Consider the following 27214-nt stretch of genomic DNA (forward strand, 5'->3'; position numbering starts at 1 on the left):
TTCAGTCAGTTTGAGGAAGTCAACCTGTTCAATGCTGCATTTTGTAGTGCTGACATCATAATATGAATCTACATGAACCAAGATGGTTTTGACATGTGCTCTTTTTCATAAATTATTTTCCTTGCTTTTCTATTGATTAGCTCCAGGCATCTTTAGGGATGTTAATGTCAGGACTTAAACTCTCCTTCTAATAGAGTAAGGTGATGACATTGCAGACTGATGAGTTGAAGGCCGTATCTGGCTCACAGAGTCTTTCTGATTTTTCTGCATGGTTGCTGGTGTGGACTGTGTCCCCCACCCCCAAATTCATATGTTGAAGCCCTAACCCTCAATGTGACAATATTTGGAGATAGATGATAGGCCTATTAAAGAGATAAGTAAAATTAAATGATGTATAAGGGTGGGGCCCTAATTCCATAGCACTAGTGTCCTTATAGGAGGAAAAGACACCAGAGGTTAATCTCTTTGTGAGCACACGGCAAGAAGGTATCTGTCTGCAAGCCAGGAAAGAGGTCTCATCATAAACCAGCCTGTCAGCCCCTTGGTCTTAGACTTCCAGCCTCTAGCACTGTGAGAAAATAAATGTCTGTTGTTTAAGCCACCCAGTCTGTTGTATTCTGCTATGGCAATGAAATTGCCAGTACTTAAAATTTGGGTGATTGCCTATAAAAATCTGAATTTCTCTTGAAAAATGATAAGATCTGGCTACAATTAGCTAGAGATTAGTAATTTGCACTCTCCACTTCTCCACAGTCTCCACCACTCCCTTCTGTCTCCCAGACATGGAGGCTAAAGGTCAATTGGCAATTGTCTCAGTATTATTATTTTTTTTAATCCAGCTCTTTTCACTCATTATTTACATTACTTGCCTTACCATTGTGGATTTAGGTTTGTAACTGATAATGTAACTGATCTATTGACAAAGGTCAATTTTCTTCCAATAATGAAATAGGATTTGCATTTAACTATCCACACTATCTTGTCTGAACTCCCTTTTGATATATAGTCTTTCTTTATGAGCAAGCTAACCAGCTGTAGATTCTGAATATGTATGAACCATGCTGATACACACTAATATACCTTTCAATCATGAAAATAAATTAGGACAGAAATCTAAACTGAAATGACAAATCTTAACTCCAAACATCATGGGCCAATTATGTAATGTGCAAAGGATGTCTTTTATCAACTAATGAATCAGGGTGGCATGAACTGGCAAAAGAAAAGCTCCCTTTTGTCTTGATAGATGCAAATAAAGAATAATTACTTTTACTTGAAATTTTGAAAATAATGGATTGGGAGTACAAGGATTCCATCTGTTACATGATTTCAAGTCAGCCGTGAGAGCTGTGCAGCAGAAACATTGACATATTAACTTTACATCTTGCATTTATGGAAATTAAAGCATAAGGCATTTTAAGAGCCAGAAAATGTAACAACCATTTATCAGAGAAAATGGGAGCAGAAACTGGAGACACGGAAGGTAAAATGGAGGAAAAAAAGAAGGAAAACAATTGCTGGAATGAGGGGAAATTAATGTAACAGAGCAGGAAAAAAAAAGCACAAAGGAGAAAAACACGATGCTTTAAAGGAGAACAGACGTCTATGAAACTGTACTATATTTATTTATTGGTTGGAAGTGTATTTCTATTAGACTAATTCAGGCAAAATACATAAAGAAACAGTAAATCCCAATATTGTTTGTCTTAGGCATCTACAACAATAAACAAATGAATGGATCAAAATCATTCTTTTCAAGACAACAGTGTGTATAAAGCAATCTATCAATGACTTTTTGAGTTATTTCATTTGTCTGCTTTTGGTGCTCTTGGAATAGAATTCAGCTGCTTAGACAAAAAAATTTTCAGAATTTAGTTATGGGCCATTTCAGCATGCTTCAAGTACGCTGTACTACTATTAGTTGTAGTTGAAAGCTATTACAAATGTGCATTTTTGTAGGTTAAAGTATATTATAGTGTTTTAGATGTTGAAGCGACCATTCTTTCATCAAAAAAAAAAAATTTATATATGGGTTGTGTCTCCCATTTGTAAACTGAGGATCTCTCTTTTAAAGTTAGTATGAGGAAGAATGTCTGCCTTAGAAGTTTCCAAAGAATAAAAAAGTAAAATTCACTGAGAGTGTTTTTATTTTAAAAAAGTAATTCATGTTTATTGTAAAATAGTTTAGAAAACACAGATGAGCAAAAGAGACAACAAAAATCATTCTTACTCCACCATTCAGAAATAATCACTTCTTTGACTAATCACAGTGTGGTGTGTATAAGTCCCATCTTCTTTCATTGTGACTAGCTACATGTATATAATTTTAAAAATGTGATCACACTGTATACATTGTTTCAGAACCTGCTTTCCAATTTAACAATGTCTTGCGAAAAGCTTTCCATGTCATTAACTATTATTCTACAACATGTTTTCACGGTGAGGTTGCACCATCATTGAATTAACCAATTTTTCCCTAACATTTTTACCATTATAAATAATGACGTGCTGAACACCCTTGTACATAAACCCGTGGGCATAATCCAAAGGGCACAAAAAAATTAAAAAGCTTCTGGTGTGCGTTGCCAAATTGTCCTTGCAGAATAACTGTGCCCATTTAGATAGACCCTAGTATGATACGAGATTAGCCGTTTTACCAGTTCTCCTGTATTTTAAATGAGAGCACAAGTAGGAAGTACCTAATACAGTGACAGCATTAGGTAGTATCATATACAATGTTGTTCTCTTTCTACTCCTTTCTCACTGAGTAAGAGAATTCCACTTTTTACAGTTAAGTACAGGAGGAACATAGGTGTTTTTGGGGCACTTAATGCATTTGAGGCAGTGAGGTTCTTTTTTTTTTTTTTTTTAACCTGATTATTTTTTATTTTATTTATTTTTATTTTTATTTATTTATTATTTTTGGCTGTGTTGGGTCTTCGTTTCTGTGCGTGGGCTTCCTCTAGTTGTGGCGAGCGGGGGCCACTCTTCATCGCGGCGTGCGGGCCTCTCACTATCGCGGCCTCTCTTGTTGCGGAGCACAGGCTCCAGACGTGCAGGCTCAGTAGTTGTGGCTCACGGGCCCAGTTGCTCCGCGGCACGTGGGATCTTCCCAGACCAGGGCTCCAACCCGCGTCCCCTGCATTGGCAGGCAGATTCTCAACCACTGCACCACCAGGGAAGCCCTCTAGATGTGTTTTTAATGTTAGTAAAACACAGCTAACCAGTGACTTTAACATTAGAAATAACTACTGTTTAAAGCTAAAGGATTTACACTATTATTTAAATTCTGTTCTTTGTTAGCCTTGATACCATTTCCTTGTTTCTATTATCCTCTTTTATAACCTCCTTTGAAAAGCAGTGAGGATGAATTGGTGTTTTACAAAACCGTAAAGTTCTCAGAAATGCCTTACCTTTTTATCGGAGAATCTTCCACTGGTATAATTTTCATCCTGTACAGGCTTTTCATTTCATATAAATTATTTACATTTAATTCAGTTAAGTTTATGATCCTCTCCAAATTATGAAAAACATACACAGTACTTAATATTTTTCAATAAAACCTTCCCTGCTCTTTAAAGCATTAAGTGAGATTGTCAGTTTACTGAGTGGATGCGTACAAAGCTATTTTCCTCGCTAGTTTTAGATGCTGGGGACGGTTAGTTCCCAAACATTGCAGCACACCAAGGTTACATATGTGATTCTTTTAAGTGGCTTCTAATGTTTCTATAACCTGATAAAATGCCATTAATCCTTTGTAGCCACTTTTTAAAAAGTATTGTTTGTGCTGAAAACAAGTTCAGAAATTCAAAGCAGTTTTCTGTCAAGTAATATTATCCTTACATCAGCATAAACTAATTCTTTCAATAAAAGTGTTGGTGAATCCTGTGAGGGAAATAAAACATCTAATTGTTTATACTTTGGAAATCCAAAAGTGAAAATCTCACTCATTGCTTATGTTTTTGTGATTTGCATTATCTGGTACAGCGACAGTTACACGTTGTCTTCTCAGATGTTTGATAGTTTTAGGAGAAACTTGGAATGACCTCGGGATGCTCTCTCTCAGCCCAGCTGCTTAACTCTGAATTCTATTCCGTAACAGTTTGTGAAATCAGCACATCTCAGAGCTCTCCCGTGGGTTGCAAGCAATCAAACAAACAAAACCATAGTGTCAAGACAGTTAGATTGGTTTAACAGAAAGGGAATTCTAAAGACATTCATGAATGACTCTAAAAATGCACAACAGGAAGGCCATATCTTTATTAAAATCACCACAAATACAAAAGCATCGCCGATATATATACACACATACACACACACAAGCCGTGTACATATATTCTCAAATTCCTGGAAAATTATCACAAATATATTGGCTTTACATGGCATTACATGGCATATCCCTAAAATAGAACAAAAATACCCATACAATTTTTGGATGAACAGCATCCTTTGCATTTCTAAATTCCTGTGTTTTCAGACATTTGTTTGTAAAGGATTTGCTATGAAATGTTTCCCAGTTGAGGCCTCCTGGCCCTGGGAGTGACATGGCCTGTGTCGTGTAACATTTGGTAGCTATAATGTCCGTTCAAGTTTCAAGTGTGTCTCGCCTTTTCTGTAGCAAGAGCCAACCTGCGAATGTTGGATATACAGCCAGCTGCGGCTTCCTGGAGATCCTGGTCAGGTGACCCCACCATATGCAGTAGAAGCTGCCACACACGGAGGAGCAGGGGGAGAAGGGAAATAAGAATAAAGCCATTAATCTAAACACGTAAAGTTAGGCTATAAGAATGATGTTAAATAGGAAATGCTTTTTTTTTTTTTTTTTTTAAACTTTGGGTTATTTATTTATGGCTGTGTTGGGTCTTCGTTTCTGTGCGAGGGCTTTCTCTAGTTGCGGCGAGCGGTGACCACTCTTCATCGCGGTGCGCGGGCCTCTCACTGTCGCGGCCTCTCTTGCTGCGGAGCACGGGCTCCAGACGCGCAGGCTCAGCAATTGTGGCTCACGGGCCTAGTTGCTCCGCGGCACGTGGGATCTTCCCAGACCAGGGCTCGAACCCGTGTCCCCCGCATTGGCAGGCAGATTCTCAACCACTGCGCCACCAGGGAAGCCCCAGAAAATGCCTTTTAAGTCACCAAAAAAAAGGCCGAGAAATTCCACTGTGGCAAATGCAAATATAAATGGTACTTAATCAAATGCAGGAATTTCTCATGAAATTCTTACCTTTTTATTTAATGGAGCTGAGCTAGACCTGTTTCTCCCTCCTTTCTTCGGTCATCTAACTGCTCGAAATTTCTGCTTTGAAATTTCTCTTGCATCCTTTGTGGCTTTTCCACCTCTGGAGACAAGCCAGCAGCATATCATGCCTAGACTGTTGGTGCATCCTCTGAGGCTTAATCTCTCTGCATTCCAGTCTACCCCATCGTGTCACAACCTAATTATATCAGCCCCTTAATAGAGACTTTCACTGACTCCCAATGCCAGCTAACTAGAGCCCAGTCTCTTAGCCTGTCCTTGAAGGATTTCTGTGCTCTGGCCTCAGTTTACCTTTCTAGCCACTCATCTTTCTCCTGTTCCATCCTGTACTCCAAGGTCACGCTTCCCCACTTCTTTTGCCTTGATTGGTGCCATTATTCTACCTAAAATGCCCTCCCATCTCCTTCTCTGACTCTCTGTTATCCACCTTTCATGACCCAGCTAACTTTTCTACAAAGCCTCCACTGATTTCTGTCAAACAAAATGCCATTTCTCCCTCATCAGAACTCTCATAGTTGTTTGCTTAAATGTCTGTTGCTATACTTGTACTCTTCCCTTTTTCACAGACTTGTATTAATGCTTTTTGTCCTACTTCAGATGGTAAACTCTGGAAGAATCTTATAAAACCATGTAGTGCCTGATACACAGTAGATGCCAAATAAATATCAAGTAAATTAATTAGAACTTTTAAAATCTATCAATTATAATTCTAACTAATAGTTCTGATGAAAGATTTACAATGTAATTTGAATTGAACATTTTTCATACAGTAGCCTTTGAGTACAAATGTGGATAATGTCATAGAATGAGGATGTCTTGATAAGGAAAGAAATATTGTAAAGAAAAATATTGTGAAACATCTTAAATATGGCAGGCTTAGGAGTCTGGCTTTTATTCTGCAGGTAATAAAAGGAAGTTGTTGAAGCACTTTAATCAGGAGAGTGACATGGTCATATTTGTATTTTAGAAAGATAAACTTTATGGCAACTTAATAGAATAAGGACTGTGGAGAGAGGGGGCTGGTGGGAACTGCAACACATCAGGCCAGAGGCGATAAGAACTGAGTAGAGCAGAACCGGAAACAGCATGGAAGGAATGAGTTCAAGGGATATTTAGGGACTAAACTGTTCAACTGATGGCCCAAGGACAGCTGGTTATCCAAAGAGAAGAAAATGAAAATGTAATGTAAATGTATGTAATCTCATACATAAACATCCATTCCAGGTAGACAGATGACTTAAATAGGAAAGCAAAATGTGAAACATTTAGGAGGTTGTACAAGAGGAGACCTTGATCACACTGGGGTATTGAAGGGTGTCTGGCCTCTCCGTTTCTTGACCTCCTCATGTCAGTGATTTTCACCACACTTTAGCCCCCACTTCCAGGGTCACACCCTGGTTCTTATTTCTATTTTATTTTTATTTTTATTTTTATTTTTCATCACTCTCAACGGTCCAACCTCCAGACTCTTTGATTTGGCCATTGAACTTACTTGTTTGCTCTCATCACGACCTCTAGCCCACTGGCCTGTGTACTTTTTCTTAAACCATCTCCTGTCTTTACTTCCTCCATAACCAGTTTAGATTCTACAGTCCATCTTTTCATTCATTCTCTTACCAGTTTCTTAAGCCTCCTTAAGCCAAAGAATAAGTTTAATCAGAGTAGTGAGAAAATGCAGAAACAAAGGAAAACAGTCCAACAAGACTAAATAAAAATAGTTTAGTCATTAAGCAAAGTCAAGGACCTTTAGTTCCTCTTCAAGGGCTATAGGTAATATTCTGAGCCATGTCCTGTGAGCCGTCCTGTAGGTACTTAAACGATCAAGATGACTCTGGTCAGACCACCGCGTGACCAATGTCAAGATGACCGTCAGAGCTGACTGTGCTGTTTCTGCACGCAGCCCCCTCCCTCTGTCTGTAAAAGCTCTTGCCCCCTGATTGTCAGGGGGGTGTGGGAGGGAGTAGGCCCTTGGACGGGGGGTCCACCCTCCCCCCACCCCCGATCCGGCTACCAGCATCCAAAATGAAGCAAACTCTCCTTTCCACCAACCTTGCCTCTTTATTGGCTTTTGAGCGACAGGCAGCCAGACGCCACTTCTGGTCACATCGTCTCTGTAGAAACCACCCCCTGGCTCCTGCTGGTGGAGCCCTCCTAACCATTTTCGATTTGGCGCCGCCTGAGTTGAATCAATGTTTGCTCAAATAGACTCTCGTAAATGCCTCCGTTTATCTTCTAAGAGTGTTACTGAGAGTTTTTCTCCAGCATCATTCAGTAACCGAGGTGTAGGATGTAGGACGGAGGACATATGTTATAGGATTGTAATTCATTTGAACAGCGATGCAGTCTGGGCTGGGCTGGAAGGGAAGTAAAACAGAAGTCTACTGATAATCTGGGACAATTAGGAAGAGGGACTCAGCGAAGTAGGACAACAGTGTCAGTGGGAATGAAGCATAGGAAGAAGTTGAAAAATAGGACATTACAGTCTGAGAATGGATTATTTGGAGTTTACGATTTATAGATAAGGTTGTCTTGAGAATTGACAAAGTCCGGGATGTGGCCGTGGGAATATAGGTCAGTATAAGATTGTTACACAGTTGTATACACACACACACACACACACACACACACACACACATGAACACACTTAATTTATAGTCTCATTCTCTGTCTCTGTCTCTCTCTCTGCAGAAAGAGGAAATAGTGGAAAAGTGGAAGGAAGAGCAGAGTAGTAGCCAGCTCTCCTTGGCTACTGCAGCGCGTAGCTTAAAAGTCCTTCTATAGCAGCTCACACTTGAACCCCTTTCCTAGCTTGCAACTTTCAACTCTTGATCTACAGTTTGGTATTTTTACCAATCTACTTATTTGTCTATGCCTCACCTTACTATTATATGAAAGCTTTTAAAGCAGATATGACGACATGAAATTTAGACTGTCTCTTCTGAATGTGTATTTAGCACAGAAGTTCATCCACCACTTTTTTTTCATGCTCTCACAGATTTTAGTCTCCCACCTCATCACTGTAACCTTCCATTATCTTCATGTGTGGAGCGCTTGCTGTAAACGTGGGGAGCTCACGCTGCCGCATCATTACTAAATCATTAACTAAGAGCATCCCAAGCTTGACGTCGAGGGAGCCTAAATACTCCTTTATTCGCAGGGGGGCCTGTTTTCCCCTTCGTTCTACTTTCCAATCTTCAAGTTAGTTATTTTATCAAAACCAAACGTTCCAATCAGTTTCTCGGCAAATTATATAATCACTTGAGGGTTTTCTCCTTCCTTTTCCCAAGTACAGTAGATGATTAATATGAGTTCATGAGTTCCCTCGCTGATTCCACTGTCTTATAAAATACAGCACTAACATTCTCCCACCAGTCTAAATCACTTTAATAGACAATATTTATTACTATATTAATTTTTTACATTATAGTCATGTCATCATAATGAATAATGTCAGTTACCTGTGGATGTTTCTGGGCCCTGGATTAGGGGGCCTGATGCCACCTTAAAAGCTTGATTTCTACAAGCAAATGGGATGTAGAAAGGGTCCAGTGTCCAACTGCCCTGCATATGCTCTTCAGAAAACTGGAGGACGACAGGGGCAGAGGCTTGCTACGGAGAACTCACCTCAGCTTGCCTCACAGGGACGGCCTGCCTCACTCTGCTCTAGTCTGGGCCTCTCCCGCAGCAGTTTCTGTGGTTGGTTTTTTAAGTCTGGGGAGACGTGGAATGGAGCTCCAGCTGTGAACCCCAACTACCTGCCTGAGTGAGGAACTAGACGGCTCCTCATGCTGTCCAGCTCCTCTGTAGAAAACGCAGTGTCAAATAGTAGTCAAGGCCGTGGGCTTTGAGGTTGCAGCTCCTTGGATTTCTATCCTGACTTCTCCACTTACTGGGCAAGGTACGGAACCTTTCGGCTCTGCCTTCTCATGTGTTTAATGGGATCACCTACCTCTGAGGGTCATCGTGAAGATGGATGAGACAGTACACACCTTTAAAGGTGCTTGACCACCTGTGTTCACAGGCTCTTGCGGTCTCTCTATCTTTTGATCTTTGTATCCGCCCCCCCCTTCCCCTCTTCCAGTTTTGTCTGATTGTTCCCTGAGGCCGTGTGTGAGGGGGGAAACTGGAGAAGCACAGGCAGGGAGACGTTACACCAGAAAGGGCAGAGGATTCCTTGTGGAGAGAAGCAACAACAGATGGGAAGGAAAGGGGAAAGGCAGAGAGAGGGCAGAGGATCCACCCGGTTTTGAAGAGAGGGTTTGGAGAGCTTGGAGTAGGGGGCTTATTTGGGAGCAACTTCAGAGAGAGAGAGATACTGAGCGGAACAAAGGTAGGAGACTTCAAAGAGCTTAACAGTACATGACTGCTCTCTAGCTTCAAGAGAGAGGGAAACCAGGATAACAGTTACTTTCAGTTGCTCCTGGGCGGCCAGGCTTGTGTGTCTCGGACTGCACGTCCCCATCACGAATGGACCATGGGAGCCTGCCTTCGTACAGGCTATGCATTCGAATCCCGAAAACCAAGGGCCCAGGACAAAGCAAGTGCTCCGTAATCGCCATCCATTATCATGGTGACTTCTTCACCAGTTCCAAAGTCTGGTTCTGGCATTTATTCTTTGGAACCCAGCCCTGGTTAGCTGGAGAAGAACAAGGAAGCAGGCATTTTGGCCCTGTGGTCCGTCTGCCCCTATCGCACTTGCTCCAGGCCCTCCCTTGTCTCTGGTTGACTCCGTGGGTACCGATGGTCCAGGCTTCACTTGGCCTCAGCCACTGCCGCCGCTGCCTGGCACGGCTCCCTCGGAAAGCAGCCCATTGGCTGATGCCTGCCAAGAACGGGCCGGCGTTTTGCCCATGCTCCCCCTCAGACCTGGGTGTTGTTCTGTGGTTCCCTCTCTAGCTTTCCAAGAGTCGGATGCATTTATTCCCAAGCCCTTGATGCCAGTTACATAATTTCACATTACCTAAACCAGTGAACAGTGAGTGTGAAACGTCTGGCATGCTGTTGGCACCTGTGTCTGTGACAGAGCCTGTGGCGTGCTGGCGGCCCCCGGAGTCTACTGGACGGGGCTGCTGGGAGGGCATGCCCTGTGCCGTCACACACGCTGTGTTAGAACACAGTGTTCAGTCAATGCCAGTACCTTTTATGACCCAACTGCGTAAATGACTTTGTCTATTACCGAACTTCTACTCCTGAGTGCGTCAAAAGGACTACTGCTCTTCGGGGAATTAATTTTGCCTCAGTTTCTCGCTCTCACCGTGAGGTTTCCTTCCATATCCAACATGCTGGTGAGTGAATGTTTGGCCTAAAAGCTTGATCAGGGGAGCCCAGCAGTCCAGTGTTTTAAACGACTAAAATGTAGACGATGGTGAAAGGTTTAAAAATAGATGAAAGGAGAAAAGCATGGCTTAGAAAGGTACATGTGGTAGAGGTGACAGCTGCCCCCTTAAACATGGCTTCAGTGACTCACTGGCCTCGGGCCACAGGCTACCTGATGTTTGTACAGCGTGAAACGGTTTTATTAGCTACCAAGCTTACTATGTGCCAGGCACTGGGATTTTTTCTTTGTTGGTTAATCTTATCCTGCTCTGGCCATTTTCCTTAGCCAGGAACGTTCTCAATCAAGGGTGCAGAGTTGGACGTGTAACATTCTCTGCCCGCTAAAGGCAGGAAGGGCTTGATGCTTGAGAGGCATTCCTAGGACCCTCTCTGGGTGATGCTGCTTTCTGAATTTATTTTCCCTGAACTTTATTTTGCCGTTAATGAATGCTACTCATTGCGTTGTTAATACCTCCAGAGGCTGTGTACCTAATGCTGCTTTACAAACTGAGTAAGGATGTGCGACTTTCCCAAACCATTATCTGAACAACATGTACTGTGTATGTGTCTTGGTTTTGAATTAGGCTCAGGAATATACGTTTTTCTTAAGAGCTTCACAAGCAAACTAGGGCACCCGGAGGAACGCTTTAAAATGACTATAAACAGCCACATAATGGAAACTTAGTGCAAAATCCTGCATTTGAGGGGCAGCTAGCAGAAAGGAAAGAGCAGCATGTTTTCAAATCACTAACACACGTGGCAAGGGGAAGGTGGCATGTGATACTTTGCGGTCATGACTCAAAAGGAGTACTTTCCTTAGGAAGGTGAGATGCAAACTGGAAACAAGTGATTATGGAATTGGTATGCATTTTTTTTCCAGTATATATTTTTTGATTTGTAGACTTTTTCCAACTATAAAAACATTTAAAAATCTTATAAGGAGGAAAAACACCTCCAATTTACCTTTTTGAAGTGTTTGTTCCTTTCAAAAACTTTCCTCTTTTTCATCCTCCCCCTCCCCCAAACATACCCAGAGACCTTAAATTTATTGGGAGTTTCATATATACACTGAAGGAAAACCAGCTCCCTTGCTTTAGAACTTAATTGCACAGAGCACTTTAAAACATCATTAAAACACTTAACTTTTCACAGCGTTGGTGTGAACGAGAACACGGGGAGGTGCACCGAGAGGGGTCTGTGGATTGGGCCCACGAGTACTTCTTCCAGTGGCAAAGGCTTTGATCACAAGGCACATGCCCTCAGAATGCAGCTGTGACCCGAGCTTCACATCCCCTGGAAGGTGAGACAAAGGTAGCAAGGGAATCGGAGTCTGTGTCCAATTTCTACTTTTACAGCTAACAGTTCGTGACTTTATGTACTATTTCAGTTGTATGAAAAGTACCAATTTGAGTGATAACACATTTTCTTGTGGTTTGACTTGACATTGTTCGGGCGAACCCAGGCTGGGAATAGGAGTTCTCATTAGAGCCGGAGGAGCGCTGAAATACCTGCATGCACGCCGAGCTCAGCGGGTTTCCCAGAAAACTCTGGCGTTCCCAGAGCTGATCGGAACCCTTCTTCTGCTGTCAGTTTCGCAGGCACTGAGGTGAGGTTTGCGCGACCCGGGAACACACGATGCCTCTGGGCCCTGTCCTCCGGGCCGCTGGCCTCCTGGCTGTCCGGCGGCCTGGGCTCTGCTGCAGAGACTCTGGGTGGGTCCCGACCCCAACTCTGAGCCTTGGTAACTCATTTCACGTGGCAGCTCCCCAGAGCCATGGGCCTCAAAACACGTTTCACATTTGCTGGTTGGGGCAAAACTTTTGATTGTGCTTTTCGGTGAAGTGAAGCAAGGAGCTTGCCTTTCCACGGTGTCTGCTTGCCTCTGGGTGACAGGAGCACGTGCCCTGTGATCCAAGGGCCGTGTCCACAGAGCTTGGGAGGGTCTGCTGGTTCCATCCGCTGCCCTCTCTGTGTAGACGTTCCTTCACACTGGAGTAGGTCTGTCCTCTGGCTTTCCCTCAAGTTGTCTTTACATGAGCCTTCCACTAGAGTGCTGTTGCACCCAGATACACACACACACACACACACACACACACACACACACACACACACACACACACACACACACACACACACACACACACACACACACACACACACACGAGATTATAGAGTGTTGGGTCTGCTGTCCTGGGTGGGAGAAATAGGTCACATAAAAAGAGTGCCCTAACAGCCCTCTTCTACAGAATGCTAGAAATGGAGAATGACTTGGTTTCTGGCTGGATCAGGAGTTCATGGGACCCTGCTCTCTGCTAGAGGAAAAGGAAGCGACAAGTCTCTGCACGCCCTGGGCAGAAGCTCACAGTGTCACTTGGAACAGCTTCAAGTCACTCTTTCATTTTTCTTCCTATCAAATATAAAGAACATTTGTGTCTACGGAGGTTTCCCGGATAAGAATGCCAAAGAAAAGATAGCATAAGGATGGATAAAAAGACACAAATGGACACGGTTGTTTAGAATTGCATTTTGCTATTGGGTAGATCAAAGTGACAAAGGTAATTCTCTGGAGTAAAAAAGAAAAACGAACGTGGTCATAGATTATGGAAGGTAGTGGCTGTGAGTTCACACCTTGGGTTCAGACAGTCTGGTTTTGAGGCTTATATTCTCCTCACTGTGTATGACCTGGGGTAACTTTCCCTGAGCCTCAGTTTTTTTTCTTTTCTTTTCTTTTTTTTCTCATTTGTGTAAAGTACATGTTTTCACTTTATTGTGGCATACTATTCCAAGTAGGATTTCTGCAGGATGCTTTTTTTTGAATTTTATTTTATTTATTTCTTTATACAGCAGGTTCTTATTAGTCATCCATTTTATACATATTAGTGTATATATGTCAATCCCAATCTCCCAATTCATCAAACCACCACCCCACCCTGCCACGTTCCGCCCTTGGTGTCCATACGTTTGTTCTCTGCATCTGTGTCTCAATTTCTGCCCTGCAAACTGGTTCATCTGTGCCATTTTTCTAGGTTCCACACATATACATTAATATACGATATTTGTTTTTCTCTTTCTGACTTGCTTTACTCTGTATGACAGTCTCTAGAGCCATCCATGTCTCTACAAATGACCCGATTTCGTTCCTTTTTATGGCTGAGCAATATTCTATTCTATATATGTACCACATCTTCTTTATCCATTCATCTGTTGATGGGCATTTAGGATGCTTCCATGTCCTGGCTATTGTAAATAGTGCTACAGTGAACATTGGGGTGCATGTGTCTTTTTGAATTATGGTTTTCTCTGAGTATATGCCCAGCAGTGGGATTGCTGGATCATATGGTAGTTCTATTTTTAGTTTTTTAAGGAACCTCCATTACTGTTCTCCATACTGTCTGTATCAGTTTACATTCCCACCAACAGTGCAAGAGGGTTCCCTTTTCTCCACACCCTCTCCAGCATTTGTTGTTTGTAGATTTTCTGATGATGCCCATTCTAACTGGTGTGAGGTGATACCTCATTGTAGTTTTTTTTTTTTTTTTTTGTCTATAAATGACAAAATTTTAAATAGTATGGTTAAAGACCTGATTACAATACAATTGATGAGAAAGTTTGCTATTTCTATGACATACAATATTTTAAAATAATAACTAGAATTATGACTGATAACATACCAGGATATAATAGATTTTTAGGAATTCCATATAAAATTTGGAATATCTATACTAATGACATTTATTTATGCATTATAACCTAAGATTCATCTCCAATCACCTGACAATGTTTCTCAAGTAATTTAACATACCAAATAAGCCTAATTAGTTTAACACTCCTCAGGTTCCTTTGAAATAAGTACCCCAGAGTTAGCTGGAGCTTAAAAGAATTTTAGTTAGAACTTGGTATTTGGGAATTTTGTTAAAAATATCAAAAGTTTCTAAAACACACGAGATCACTGTGAAATGATACTTGTCATTTAACCAAAGTCACAAAAAGATTTCAAAAAAAAAATATAGATCACTTAAGAGCACAGAAATTCACACAATCTGTTATCAAAAGCAGCACTCCAAGAAACTTTGTGCTCTAAAGAGAGAGAAAATCAAACTCTAGTCTTATACTAGATTATTTTTAACAACAAAATCCATTTACTTAATTAAATTCAATCTAAATTTCGCTAATCCTGACCATGCATAAAACTTTTCTCAGGATACATTTTCCACAACCTTCCATCACTTTCTGTACCTCATTGTAGTTTTGATTTGCATTTCTCTACTGATTAGTGATGTTCAGCATCCTTTCATGTGTTTGTTGGCAATCTGTATGTCTTCTTTGGAGAAATGTCGATTTAGGTCTTTTGCCCATTTTTGGATTGGGTAGTTTCTTTTTTTAATATTGAGCTGCATGAGCTGTTTATATATTTTGGAGATTAATCCTTTGTCCATTGATGCATTTGCAAATATTTTCTTCCATTCTGAGGATTGTCTTTTCGTCTTGTTTGTAGTTTCCTTTGCTGTGCAAAAACTTAAGTTTCATTATGTCCCATTTGTTTATTTTTGTTTTTATTTTCATTACTCTAGGAGGTAGATCAAAGAAGATCTTACTGTGATTTATGTCAAAGAGTGTTCTGCCTATGTTTTCCTCTAAGAGTTTTATAGTGTCCAGTCTTACATTTAGGTCTGTAATCCATTTTGAGTTTATTTTTGTGTATGGTGTTAGGGAGTGTTCTAATTTCATTCTTTTACATGTAGCTGTCCAGTTCTCCCAGCACCACTTATTGAAGAGACTGTCTTTTCTCCATTGTATATCCTTGCCTCATTTGTCATAGATTAGTTGACCATAGGTGCGTGGGTTTACCTCTGGGCTTTCTATCCTGTTCCATTGAGCTATATTTCTGTTTTTGTGCCAGTACCCTATTGTCTTGATTACTATAGCTTTGTAGTATAGTCTGAAGTCTGAGAGCCTGATACCTCCAGCTCCGTTTTTTGCCCTCAAGATTGCTTTGGCTATTTGGGGTCTTTTGTGTCTCCATACAAATTTTAAGATTTTTTGTTCTAGTTCTGTAAAAAATGCCATTGGTAATTTGATAGGGATTGCATTGAATCTGTAGATTGCTTTGGGTAGTATAGTCATTTTCACAATATTGATTCTTCCAATCCAAGAACATGGCATATCTCTCCATCTGTTTGTTTCATCTTTAATTTCTTTATCAGTGCCTTATAGTTTTCTGCATACAGGTCTTTTGTCTCCCTAGGTAGGTTTATTCCTAGGTATTTTATTCTTTTTGTTGCAGTGGTAAATGGGAGTGTTTCCTTAATTTCTCTTACAGATTTTTCATCATTAGTGTATAGGAATGCAAGAGATTTCTGTGCATTAATCTTGTATCCTGCAACTTTACCAAGTTCATTGATTAGCTCTAGTAGTTTTCTGGTGGCATCTTTAGGATTCTCTATGTATAGTATCATGTCATCTGCAAACAGTGACAGTTTTACTTCTTCTTTTCCAATTTGTATTCCTTTTATTTCTTTTTCTTCTCTGATTGCCGTGGCTAGGACTTCCAAAACTATGTTGAATAATAGTGGTGAGAGTGGACATCCTTGTGTTGCTCCTGATCTTAGAGGAAATGCTTTCAGTTTTTCACCATTGAGAGTGATGTTTGCTGTGGCCTTTATTATGTTGAGGTAGGTTCCCTCTATGCCAACTTTCTGGAGAGTTTTTATCATAAATGGGTGTTGAATTTTGTCAAAAGTTTTTTCTGCATTTATTGAGATGATCATATGATTTTTCTTCTTCAATTTGTTAATATGGTGTATCCCATTGATTGATTTGCATATATTGAAGAATCCTTGCATCCCTGGGATAAATCCCACTTGATCATGGTGTATGATCCTTTTAATGTGTTGTTGGATTCTGTTTGCTAGTATTCTTTTGAGGATTTTTGCATCTATATTCATCAGTGATATTTGTCTTTAATTTTCCTTTTTTGTAGTATCTTTGTCTGGTTTTGGTATCAGGGTGATGGTGGCCTCATAGAATGAGTTTGGGAGTGTTCCTTCCTCTGCAATTTTTTGGAAGAGTTTGAGAAGGATGGGTGTTAGCTCTTCTCTAAATGTTTGATAGAATTCACCTGTGAAGCCATCTGGTCCTGGACTTTTGTTTGTTGGAAGATTTTTAATCACAGTTTCAATTTCATTACCTGTGATTGGTCTGTTCATATTTTCTATTTCTTCCTTGTTCAGTCTTGGAAGGTTATACCTTTCCAAGAATTTGTCCATTTCTTCCAGGTGGTCCATTTTATTGACATAGAGTTGCTTGTAGTAGTCTCTTAGGATGCTTTGTATTTCTGAGGTGTCTGTTGTAACTTCTCCTTTTTCATTTCTAATTTTATTGATTTGAGTCCTCTCCCTCTTTTTCTTGATGAGTCTGGCTAATGATTTATCAATGTTGTTTATCTTCTCAAAGAACCAACTTTTAGTTTTATTGATCTTTGCTATTGTTTTCTTTGTTTCTATTTCATTTATTTCCGCTCTGATCTTCATGATTTCTTTCCTTCTACTAACTTTGGGTTTTGTTTGTTCTTCTTTCTCTAGTTCTTTTAGGTGGAAGGTTATATTGTTTAATTGAGATGTTTGTTGTTTCTTGAGGTAGGATTGTATTGCTATAAACTTCCCTCTTAGAACTGCTTTTGCTGCATCCCATTGATTTTGGATCGTCGTGTTTTCATTGTCATTTGTCTCTAGGTATTTTTTGATTTCCTGTTTGATTTCTTCATTGATCTCTTGGTTATTTAGTAACATATTGTTCAGCCTCCATGTGTCTGTGTATTTTACTTTTTTTCTCTGTAATTGATTTCTAATCTCATAGCACTGTGGTTAGAAAAGATGCTTGATACGATTTCAATTTTCTTAAATTTACTGAGGCTTGATTTGTGACCCAAGATGTGATCTATCCTGGAGAATGTTCCATGTGCACTTGAGAAGAAAGTGTAATCTGCTGTTTTTGGATGGAATGTCCTATAAGTATCAATTAAATCTATCTGGTCTATTGTGTCATTTAAAGCTTCTGTTTCCTTATTAATTTTCTGTTTGGATGATCTGTCCATTGGTGTAAATGAGGTGTTAAAGTCCCCCACTATTATTGTGTTAGTGTCAATTTCCTCTTTTATAGCTGTTAGCAGTTGCCTTATGTATTGAGGTGCTCCTATGTTGGGTGCATATATATTTATAATTGTTATATCTTCTTCTTGGATTGATCCCTTGATCATTATGTAGTGTCCTTTCTTGTCTCTTGTAACATTCTTTATTTTAAAGTCTATTGTATCTGATATGAGTATTGTTACTCCAGCTTTCTTTTGATTTCCATTTGCATGGAATATCTTTTTCCATCCCCTCACTTTCAGTCTGTATGTGTCCCTAGGTCTGAAGTGGGTCTCTTGTAGACAGAATATTTGTGTGTCTTGTTTTTGTATCCATTCAGCAAGCCTGTGTCTTTTGGTTGGAGCATTTAATCCATTCACGTTTAAGGTAATTATCGATATGTATGTTCCTATGACCATTTTCTTAATTGTTTTGGGTTTGTTTTTGTAGGTCCTTTTCTCCTCTTGTGTTTCCCACTTAGAGAAGTTCCTTTAGCATTTGTTGTAGAGCTGGTTTGGTGGTGCTGAATTCTCTTAGCTTTTGCTTGTCTGTAAAACTTTTGATTTCTCCATCAAATCTGGATGAGATCCTTGCTGGGTAGAGTAATCTTGGTTGTAGGTTCTTCCCTTTCATCACTTTAAATATGTCACGTCACTCCCTTCTGGCCTGTAGAGTTTCTGCTGAGAAATCAGCTGTTTATCTTATGGGATTTCCTTGGTATGTTATTTGTCATTTTTCCCTTGCTGCTTTCAATAATTTTTCTTTGTCTTTAATTTTTGCCAATTTGATTACTATGTGTCTCGGCGTGTTTCTCCTTGGGTTTATCCTGTATGGGACTCTCTGCGCTTCCTGGACTTGGGTGGCTATTTCCTTTCCCATGTTAGGGAAGTTTTCGACTATAATCTCTTCAAATATTTTCTCGGGTCCCTTCTCTCTCTCTTCTCCTTCTGGGATCCGTGTAATGCAAATGTTGCTGCGTTTAATGTTGTCCCAGAGGGCTCTTAGGCTGTCTTCATTTCTTTTCATTCTTTTTTCTTTATTCTGTTCCACAGCAGTGAATTCCACCATTCTGTCTTCCAGGTCACTTATCCGTGCTTCTGTGTCAGTTATTCTGCTATTGATTCCTTCTAGTGTATTTTTCATTTCGGTTACTGTAGTGTTTATCTCTGTTTGTTTGTTCTTTAATTCTTCTATGTCTTTGTTAAACATTTCCTGCAACTTCTTGATCTTTGCCTCCATTCTTTTTCTGAGGTCCTGGATCATCTTCACTATCATTATTCTGAAATCTTTTTCTGGAAGGTTGCCTATCTCCACTTCATTTAGTTGTTTTTCTGGGGTTTTATCTTGTTCCTTCATCTGGTACATAGCCCTCTGCCTTTTCATCTTGTCTATCTTTCTGTGAATGTGGTTTTTGTTCCACAGACTGCAGGATTGTAGTTCTTCTTGCTTCTGCTGTCTGCCCTCTGGTGGATGAGGCTATCTAAGAGGCTTGTGCAAGTTTCCTGATGGGAGGGACTGGTGGTGGGTAGACCTGGCTGTTGCTCTGGTGGGCAGAGCTCAGTAAAACTTTAATCCGCTTGTCTGCTGATGTGTGGGGCTGGTTTCCCTCCCTGTTGGTTGTTTGGCCTGAGGCGACCCAACACTGGAGCCTACCTGGGCTCTTTGATGGAGCTAATAGCGGACTCTGGGAGGGCTCACGCCAAGGAGTACTTCCCAGAACTTCTGCTGCCAGTGTCCTTGTCCCCACGGTGAGCCACAGCCGCCCCCCGCCTCTGCAGGAGACCCTCTAACACCAGCAGGTAGGTCTGGTTAAGTCTCCCATGGGGTCACTGCTCCTTCCCCTGGGTCCCGATGCACACACTATTTTGTGTGTGCCCTCCAAGAGTGGAGTCTCTGTTTTCCCCAGTCCTCTTAAAGTCCTGTAATCAAATCCCGCTAGTCTTCAAAGTCTGATTCTCTAGGAATTCCTCCTCGCATCGCCAGACCCCCAGGTTGGGAAGCCTGATGTGGGGCTCAGAACCTTCACTCCAGTGGTTGGACTTCTGTGGTATAAGTGTTCTCCAGTTTGTGACTCACCCATCCAGCCATTATGGGGTTTGATTTTATTGTGATTGCACCCCTCCTACCGTATCACTGCAGCTTCTCCTTTGTCTTTGGATGTGGGGTATCTTTTTTGGTGAGTGCCAGTGTCTTCCTCTCAATGATTGTTCAGCAGTTAGTTGTGATGCCGGTGCTCTTACAAGAGGGAGTGAGAGCATGTCCTTCTACTCTGCCATCTTCGAGCCTCAGTTTTCTTATAAGTAAAATTAGGATTTGCAGGAATGCCATTTTAATGGGATAGATGTGGGGATTCAATGAGATGATGAATGTAAAGTGCTTATACTACATGCTCATAAAGGATGATCCTTTTTATTACTATTGTTGTTGTCGTGAATTGGAGGTTGTTTGTTGTTGAGTAGAGAGATTAAAATAAAATTTGCTGTCAGCTCACTTTCTCTGCTAGAGTTCCAATTGGACTGATCCAAATAAGCAATTTTAATCTAATTATATTGGAAATTAATGTTAACAGGAGGTTTGTGGTGTCCTGTTAAGTGAACAAAAGCATAAGGCAGGGAAGTTGCACTAACACAAGTCTGTGTTCATTCTAACACATGATGAGTTCTGTTCAGATTTGAGTCCCCTCCTGAGTCCGTCTCTAGTCCAGAAGGACATCAGACCCCCACGGATGAACAAAGGCATAAAGGAGATAATTAAAATGGGATAAATGCCTTGGATCTGGAATATATTTGCAATGGGAAATAGGAGAAGTTGGATGAATATGGAAATGGTCAGTGGAATTTTAAATATTCACAGAAAGGTAAGGCTAAACTATATAACTTATTAATTTATATTATAAAAAAACAGAGCTCACCCACATCTCTTGTGTTATTAGAATAATTGAATAAAACTTCTCTACCTCCTTCTTGCAAAAGACTATCCTATAAACTCAGTTGCAAGGCTGGCCAGAACTCAAATGCGTTTTCACTCAAGTATTCTTCTTCCTGTTGGGTTGGAAGATGTTAAAGGTAACTCAGTCTAAGTGAAGAAAGGTGGAGAAGGTGGTAGAGAAGGGAAATAAACTGATAATTTAATATTTTAAATTATTAGTATTAATCTCTTCCCCTGCCTGACCTTTACAAGATGTGATAAGAAAAAGATAAGTGCCCAGCCTGCAACTGCTCTCAGAGGAAGGCAGGGGTGAGCTAGGAGAAGGTGCAATCTAGGATACGACCATGGGGAATGGGCATGGGAGGCCACCTGTGATGACCCCGAGTTTATTATTATCTGTAAGTTATATTTTTAAGGTTCTTGGAGCAAGGCCTGGCTCACAGTAACTGCTCTCCGATTGTTAGCCCTTATTAGTACTCTAGTAGAAAACACACTTCAGGAGCTGTACACTCATCCCAACACTAGTAACAAGTGACAGTGATGAAAAGTGTCTACAATTGGCTGGAACGACTGACCCTCTCAAGACGAGGTCAGGCTGCTCCTGGGCAGTGGAGGCTGGGTCATGTGCATGAGCGCCTCTGTAGAAGTGAGGGCAGAGTTTCTCAGGAATGGGTCGGTGGGATCGAGTCTCTGAGTCCCTGTCAAGTTCTGCTTCTGTGAAAGGTTCCAAGAGTCCTTTCTGGAGAAATCAGGGAGACCCGAGAGACAGGGCTCACAGTCCTTGGGCGCTCTGGTGGCCGGAATATAGGCCGGGTGCTGCAGAAGAAGGAAGAGACTGCTCTGTATTTTTGCTTTGAGTTTCACTATGGCTTTCCTCTGGTTCTTAGTAGCTCAAAGAACACTTTTGTGGGGTAAAATGATCTTGAAATAGAGCAGCCAGGAACTTCACCAATATGTGTTCAAACAAGACCAAAAGTATGAATTAGAATATGAGCTGGACTTGTCAGTATTCTATTTGAAGGTTTAGAAGACGTTTGAAAGATACTAAAAGGATAATCATATCCTCCAGTAGCTTCTTGAAAAATGTGCAAAGGAGGTAAACCTCTTAAGACTTACATGACTCCTTTCATACGTAATTTAAAAGTTTGCTTTGGTATAGAAATCTAGGTTGGAAGTAATTTTTGAGGAGTTGGAAGAGTTTTGAAGGCAATGCTCCATTTTCTTCTTGCTTCTGGTGTTACTGTTGAGAAGCCCAAAGTGATTCTTGATGTTTGGTTTGTGATTTCTCTCTCTCTCTCTCTCTCCTTCTTTCTCTTTTGAAGATTACAAAATCGTGTGTGTGTGTGTGTGTGTGTACTTAACGTCCTGAAATTTTACAATGCTGTATCTCATCGTAGGCCTGTTTTTATCCACTGTATACAGGCACCTGATAGGCCCTTTCAATCTAGTGGTTCATGCACTTCAGTTCTGGGAAATTCTCCAATTATTTCATTCCATTTCCTCCTCTCCGTTTTCTCAATTATCTCCTTCTGAAGCCAGTCTTACGAAGTTATGTCTTTTGCATGGTTCTCTTTTTCTTAATCTTTCCTATTTTCATTTATCTTTTTGCTCCATTTTCTGGGAGGTTTCTTTACCTTTATTTTCCGACTATTCTATTGAATTTGTGCTTCCTGAATGCTCTTTTTTTTTTTTTTAATAGAGTCCTATTCTGGTTTCATGGATGTGATACCTTTTATATCACTCTGAGGATGTTGATTTTTTTCTTCTCTGTGCTACACTTTGTTTCTTCCAAGGATTAATTTGTTTGTTTCTGTTTGTTTCAGATTCTATTTTACAGGTTCAAGACATCCTTTAGATGCAGTTACTCATTGGATGATTGGAGATTTTGAGTAGGTAGGTGGGGCTTGCTGACTTTGTGCTTTACTACAGGGTGATTGGGGTGGTCTCAGGGCCACTTAGAATGGTGCTCTCTATGAAGGCACCAGATTGAAGGGGGCTGAAATGCAGCCCTCACTTATTTACCAGTTCATGAACACTGGTCAGAGGCTATGTCTTCCTGAAAGAAGGGATGCCTTTTTCCTCCCACAAAACTGTGATCTGCTTTTCAAGTCTGACATTAGCAAAGCTTCATCTACCCAGAGGAAATATCGTTTTCCAATTCACACAACAGTTTCCCACAGGCCAGCAGAGGCCCTGGGAAGGCTGGCTGAAGTTCTCCCCAGGTCAATATCTTGATAGCTTTTGTGTTGAGCTGGTCAAATTCTGCAAGAAAGAGCTTTTCAAACTCTAGCCAGCAGAGTAAAGGATTGGCTTCGAGAGATTTGTGAGTGAGTGGGACAGAGAGCCCCGTTCAATGGAGCTTAATCTCCATCTTGGGTAGAGTAGCCACACCTCACAGTGGCTGCTGTCCTCCAGCCCAGAGACACTGTTTTACCCGCTGTAGACAGATGCTGGGCTGGGGACAGTGGTGACTCTGTGGGGGTGGAGTTGGACAAGGGGCTCTAGCTTTCACCCAGTCTTCCTTGTTGGAGCCTGCACCCTCAACCCTACCAAACAGTTCCAGAGGTACTTTTAGTACTACTAGTTACTGATATTTTGAGGCTTCCACATTGTAAATTGGGTGTGGTCTCAGTTTTCCCCACGTTTGACTTTGCATTCTTATTCCTCAGATCTGCTGGGCAGTTGCCACTCTCCCACTGAATTTCAACATATACAAATTTATTATATTCTCCTCTGCAATTCTCCAATTTTCCTTGTCCCTGTTGGTGTTTTTTTTTTTTTAAGTTTCTTGAATGTAATGTTTGTTAGTAGATTTCAGAAGGAAGAAAAATTAAACTCAGGAGTTCAATTTGCTATCTTACTTGGAATAGTCCATAGGTTTCCTCCAGACTCTAAGAAAAATGCCCTCTTGTTATCAATTCTGGATACAGTGCCTGCATTTAACTTGTGTTTTCTCCCTTTAGGAAGAGATTGAAAGTCCATGTGGCTGTCTGTGTCCTATTGTTAAATCACTTTTGTGAAAAAATATTTAGAAGTAAGTTTTTTTGGAGACAAGTTATATGTGTGTATGTAAATAAATATATATACATATATGCAGTCATCCTTCAGTATCCATAGGGGATTGGTTCCAGGACCTGCCACAGATATCAAAATCCACAGATGCTCAAGTCCCATAGTTGGTCCCCTGTATCTGTAGTTCCACATCCATGGATTTAACCAACTATTGAAAAAAGTCTGCAAATAAGTGAACCCACACAGTTCAAACCCATGTTGTTCAAAGTCAACTGTGTGTGTGTATACATATATATGATGAATGTAAGTTGTACATATGATGTATATTATATCCAGGAGTGGAATGATGATAAAATTTACATCTCCAGCTCTGACCTGACCTCTGACCATTTGACTGCCTAGTTGACATCTCCACTTGTATATAAAAATACACATTAAATTTTACATGGACAAAGCTGAACTCCTGATTCTCCCATCTGAAACCCGTTTTTTCACAGCCTCCCCATCTCGATTCATGTCAACTCATCTCTCCAGTTGCTTGGGCCAAAGACATTGGCGTATCCTCAGCTTCCTCTTTTCTCATGGCCCTCATCCAAGACATGAACAAATCTGTTGGCTCCACCTTCAAAATGCACCCAGAGTTGGACCTCTTTTGCCTATCTCCACAGCTGTGGTCTGAGTCACTATTCTCTCTTGCCTGAACGTAATAATTAGGCCAAGTTTTTGACATGCAAAAAAGATCTGGGGCTGACTTTTAAGGTATAGCCTAGAGAAAACTAAATCACTCAGATTGGTAACTAAGTAACTTAGGAGAATCTTTCCTTCTTTTAAGAAGAAAAGGCAGAGAAGAGAAAAGACAACTTAAATGATCTGCTGGGAGAATGAGAGCCTAGGTCAGAAATGTTAAAGGGATTTACTTATTTAAGCTGAAAAGAAATGGTTCTAATTAATAACAAGAAAACATACCAAAATAAAAAATCTCACTGGAAAAGGTAAATATATAGTAAAGGTAATGAATCAGTCACATATAAAGCAAGTATGAAGGTTAAAGACAAAAGTAAAATTAAATAAAACTGCAATAATTAGTCAAGGGATGCATACAATTAAAAGATATAAAAGGTGACATACAAATATAAGACATGATGGGGGGAATAAAAAGTAAAGTTCTAGAATGTGTTCAAATTTAAGTTGTTATCAACTTAAAACAGACCATTACATACATATGATGTTATATGTGAACCTCATGGTAACCACGAAGCAAAAATTTATAGTGAATACACAAAAAGAAAAATGACAAAAGAAGCTGAACATAACACTAAAGAAATGCATGAAACCACAAAGGTAGAGAGAAAGAGAAGAAGAAAGGAACAGAGAGAACTACAAACCAGAAACTACAAGCCAGAAAACAGCTAACAAAATGGCAGTAAATACATACCTAGCAATAATTACTTTAAGTGTAAATGGACTAAATGCTCCTATTGAGGGGACTTCCCTGGCAGTCCAGTGATTCAGACTTCACCTTCCAATGCAGGGGGTGTGGGTTCAATCCCCAGACAGGGAGCTGAGAGCCCACATACCTCATGGTCAAAAAACCAAAACATAAAACAGAAGCAATATTGTAACAAATTCAATAAGGACTTTAAAAATGGTCCATATAAAAAAATTAAAACATAAATAAAAATAAATGCTCCTATTGAAAGACACAGAGTGGCTGAAAACAAGACCCAACTATATGCTGTTTACAAGAGGCTCACTTTAGAAGTAAGGACACACACAGTGAAAGCAAAGGGATGGAGAAAGATATTCCATGCAAATGGAAATGAAAAGAAAGTTGGAGTAGCTATACTCATATCAGATAAAATAGACCTTAAAATAAAGACTGTAATAAAAGACAAAAAGGACATTACATAATGATAAAGGGGTTAATCTAGCAAGAAGATCTAAACATTTATAAATATATATGCACCCAACATAGGAGCACCAAAATATTTAAAGTGAATATTAATGAGCCTAAAGGGAGAAATTGACAGCAATACAATAAGAGTAGGGGACTTTAACACCCCACTTACATCGATGGATAGATCATCCAGACAGAAAATCAATAAGGAAACATCAGCCATAAATGACATATGAGACCAGAGATTTAAAAGATTTATACAGAACATTCCATCCAAAAGCAGCAGAGTATACATTCTCAGTGCACATAGAGCATTCTCCAGGGTTGATCACATGTTAGGCCAGAAAACAAGTCTTAAGAAATTCAAGAAGGCTGAAGTCATATCAAGCATTTTTCTCTGATCACTATGGTATAAAACTAGAAATCATTTACAGGAAGAAAATTCAAAAACCATAAACATGGAGATTAAATAATATGCTACTGATCAATCAATGGGTCATTGAAGAAATCAAAGGAAAAAATTTAAAAATACCTACAGACAAATGAAAACAGAAATATGATATACCAAAGTCTATGGGATGCAGCAAAAGCAGTTCTAAGAGGAAAGTTCATAATGATACAAGCCTACTTCAAGAAAGAAGACAAATTCCAAATAACTAATCCAACTTTACATCCAAAGCATCTAGAGAAAAGAAGAACAAATGAAGCCCAAAGTTAGTAGAAGGAAGGAAATAATAAAGATCAAAGCAAAAATAAATGAAATAGGGACTAAAAAGACAATAGAAAATATCAATGAAACTAAGCTGGTTCTTTGAAAAGATAAACAAAATTGACAAAACATTAGCTAGATTCACCACGAAAAAAAAAGAGAGCAGGCTTAAATAAATGAAATCAGAAATAAAAGAGAAGTAACAACTAATAGTAAAGAAATACAAAGGATCATAAGAGACAACTATGGAGAATTATACACCAACAATTGAACAACCTAGAAGAAATGGATAAATTTCTAGAAACATACAATCTTCGAAGACTGAATCATGAAGAAATAGAAAATCTGAATAGCTTGATTACTAGTGAGAAGATTGAATCAGCAATCAAAAACCTCCCAACGAACAAAAGTCTAGGACCAGGTGGCTCACTAGCAAATTCTACCAAACATCCAAAGAAGATTTAATACCAATCCTTCTCAAACTATTCCCAAAAAAATGAAGAGGAAGAAACACTTCCAAACTCATTTTAAGAGGCCAACATTACCCTGATGCCAAAACCAGAGAAGACTACCACAAAAAAATTACTGACCAATATCCTTAATGAACATAGATGCAAAAATCCCCAACAAAATATTAGCAAACCGAATCCAACAACACATTGAAAGGATCATACACCATGATCAAGTGGGATTTATTCCAGGGATGCAAGGATGGTTCAACATCCACAAATCAATGTGATTAACACATTAACAAAACAAAGGATAAAAAATATCATCTCAATAGATGCAGAAAAAGCATTTAACAAAATTCAATACCCATTTATGATAAAATGCTCAACAATGTGAATATTGAGGGAATGTACCTCAGCATAAATAAAGGCTATATATGACAAACCCACAGCTAACATCATACTCAATGGTGAAAAGCTCAAAGCTTTTCCTCTAAGATCAGGAACAAGACAAGGATACCC

General features: G+C 40.0%; 1 protein-coding gene and 1 long non-coding RNA gene across 7 annotated transcripts in view; one reads left to right on the top strand and one right to left on the bottom strand.

Annotated features, from left to right (window-relative positions):
- Positions 1-3183: 3183 nt before the first annotated feature.
- The window catches only part of ODAD2 (outer dynein arm docking complex subunit 2), a 243943-nt gene continuing 219912 nt past the window's right edge, over positions 3184-27214 (bottom strand). For all 6 annotated transcript variants that reach the window (XM_036841365.1, XM_036841363.1, XM_036841362.1 and 3 more), the window contains one exon: positions 3184-4706. In XM_036841365.1, coding sequence (XP_036697260.1) covers positions 4593-4706 — 114 coding nt within the window. In that variant the 3' untranslated portion in view covers positions 3184-4592. The remainder of the gene's footprint in view (positions 4707-27214) is intronic.
- LOC118889571 lies at positions 11971-23705 on the top strand. The gene is made up of 3 exons (XR_005018578.1): positions 11971-12176; positions 22449-22518; positions 23589-23705. It is a non-coding gene; the product is annotated as an uncharacterized LOC118889571 (long non-coding RNA).

This window comes from Balaenoptera musculus, chromosome 2, assembly GCF_009873245.2.
Source record: "Balaenoptera musculus isolate JJ_BM4_2016_0621 chromosome 2, mBalMus1.pri.v3, whole genome shotgun sequence".
NCBI lineage: Eukaryota > Metazoa > Chordata > Mammalia > Artiodactyla > Balaenopteridae > Balaenoptera > Balaenoptera musculus.